This window comes from Penaeus monodon, chromosome 23 (assembly GCF_015228065.2).
Source record: "Penaeus monodon isolate SGIC_2016 chromosome 23, NSTDA_Pmon_1, whole genome shotgun sequence".
Classification (NCBI taxonomy): Eukaryota; Metazoa; Arthropoda; class Malacostraca; order Decapoda; family Penaeidae; genus Penaeus; species Penaeus monodon.
The window spans coordinates 30,848,069-30,849,345 of record NC_051408.1 but is presented as its reverse complement, the minus strand read 5'-3'; the positions used below and the strand labels follow the sequence as shown (position 1 = coordinate 30,849,345).

Genomic DNA, 1,277 nt, shown 5'->3' with positions numbered 1-1,277 from the left:
GGCATTGAAACTTCAGGATAAAAGTTAAGAGCAGAAGTCTTTGTTAAAAAAGAAGAGTAAAAAAAGGGTCTATGTGCCTATGAAGGTTAAAATTATTTGAACATAAATGATTAATCTTCGTTGAGTTACAGAATGTAATTGCCAGTCTCTTTGCATATTCTTTAAAAGATGATAATTGTCTTTATGATCATTTAAATTTTCTTGCTGTAGCAACAGCATGCATTACACAGTAGTAGTTTTGTTTATTTGTTTATATATATTTCATGTATAAAAGTTATTCTAGAATCAACTTCTTTAGTTGATTATGTAAATCAAAAGAAAGAAAATGGCAGAGCCACACTAGAGTAAAAATATCTGTGTTTAAAACAAGAGTTTCCCAGTAGGAAGCAACACTGTTATGATTATTGTTTCCACAGTTTGTGTCTTGCATATTCTGGGCACTGTATGCCGTTGATCGTGAGCTCATCTTTCCTGCATCTCTCGACTCATGGTTCCCAGGGTGGTTGAACCATATTATGCACACGCTTCCAGCCGTTGGTGCCATCGCAGAATTATACTCAGTGTGCCACTGTTTCCAAAAGGGGATGAAGATGTATTATCCTATTCTAGTGGCATACTTTCTCTATCTGTCATGGTAAGTTTAGGATGCCGTCTTACAGTTCATTAGGGTGGGAGCAACTAGAAGAAATTTGTAAGAAAGGTAATATGCTTATCAACAACAGGTGAATTTTGCATGAGTATATGCAGTATTTCCAGAGTTATTACATCTGATATTACCTGTCCTGTATTGCAACACTACTACAAATATAGGTCTTCTCTTCCTAATCAGCCATCTTATTTCAGAAAATACTCTTGGTGGCAATCTCTCTGTGGTTGAAAGTAGTAGTGATAACCCAATTAATCCATGCAAATTAATAGCAACTAATGATTTTTTATTTCAGGATTTGCTACATTGCATATGCAGCTGGTTTCTGGGTGTATCCCGTGTTTGAGGTTCTGGATATGAAAGGCCGAACCATTTTCCTCGCTGCACTACTGTTGCCCAATCTCCTTTTTGTTCATTTAGGACCCAGACTGCATAACATGATTTGGGGTAAGTAAAAAAAAGTAATGATTATATAGGAAACTGATTTATTGAGGTAAATATGTCCTTGGGAAGTAATTATTTCGAAACAATAAGAAGTAATACACAAATATATGGTATGTAAAGTAGACTAAAAAGCAAATAATGTTGAAAAAAGGATACATATGTAGAGAAAGGGTAATGGCTGGAAGGG

The 1,277-nt window shown here is 35.2% G+C and overlaps 1 protein-coding gene across 1 annotated transcript in view; it reads left to right on the top strand.

Moving 5' to 3' along the window:
• Nucleotides 1-1,277, top strand: part of LOC119587927 (androgen-induced gene 1 protein-like) — a 31,591-nt gene that overhangs the window by 24,864 nt on the left and 5,450 nt on the right. The window contains exons 3-4 of the mRNA XM_037936637.1: nucleotides 417-634; nucleotides 942-1,093. Of these exons, the coding sequence (XP_037792565.1) occupies nucleotides 417-634; nucleotides 942-1,093 (370 nt within the window). The remainder of the gene's footprint in view (nucleotides 1-416; nucleotides 635-941; nucleotides 1,094-1,277) is intronic.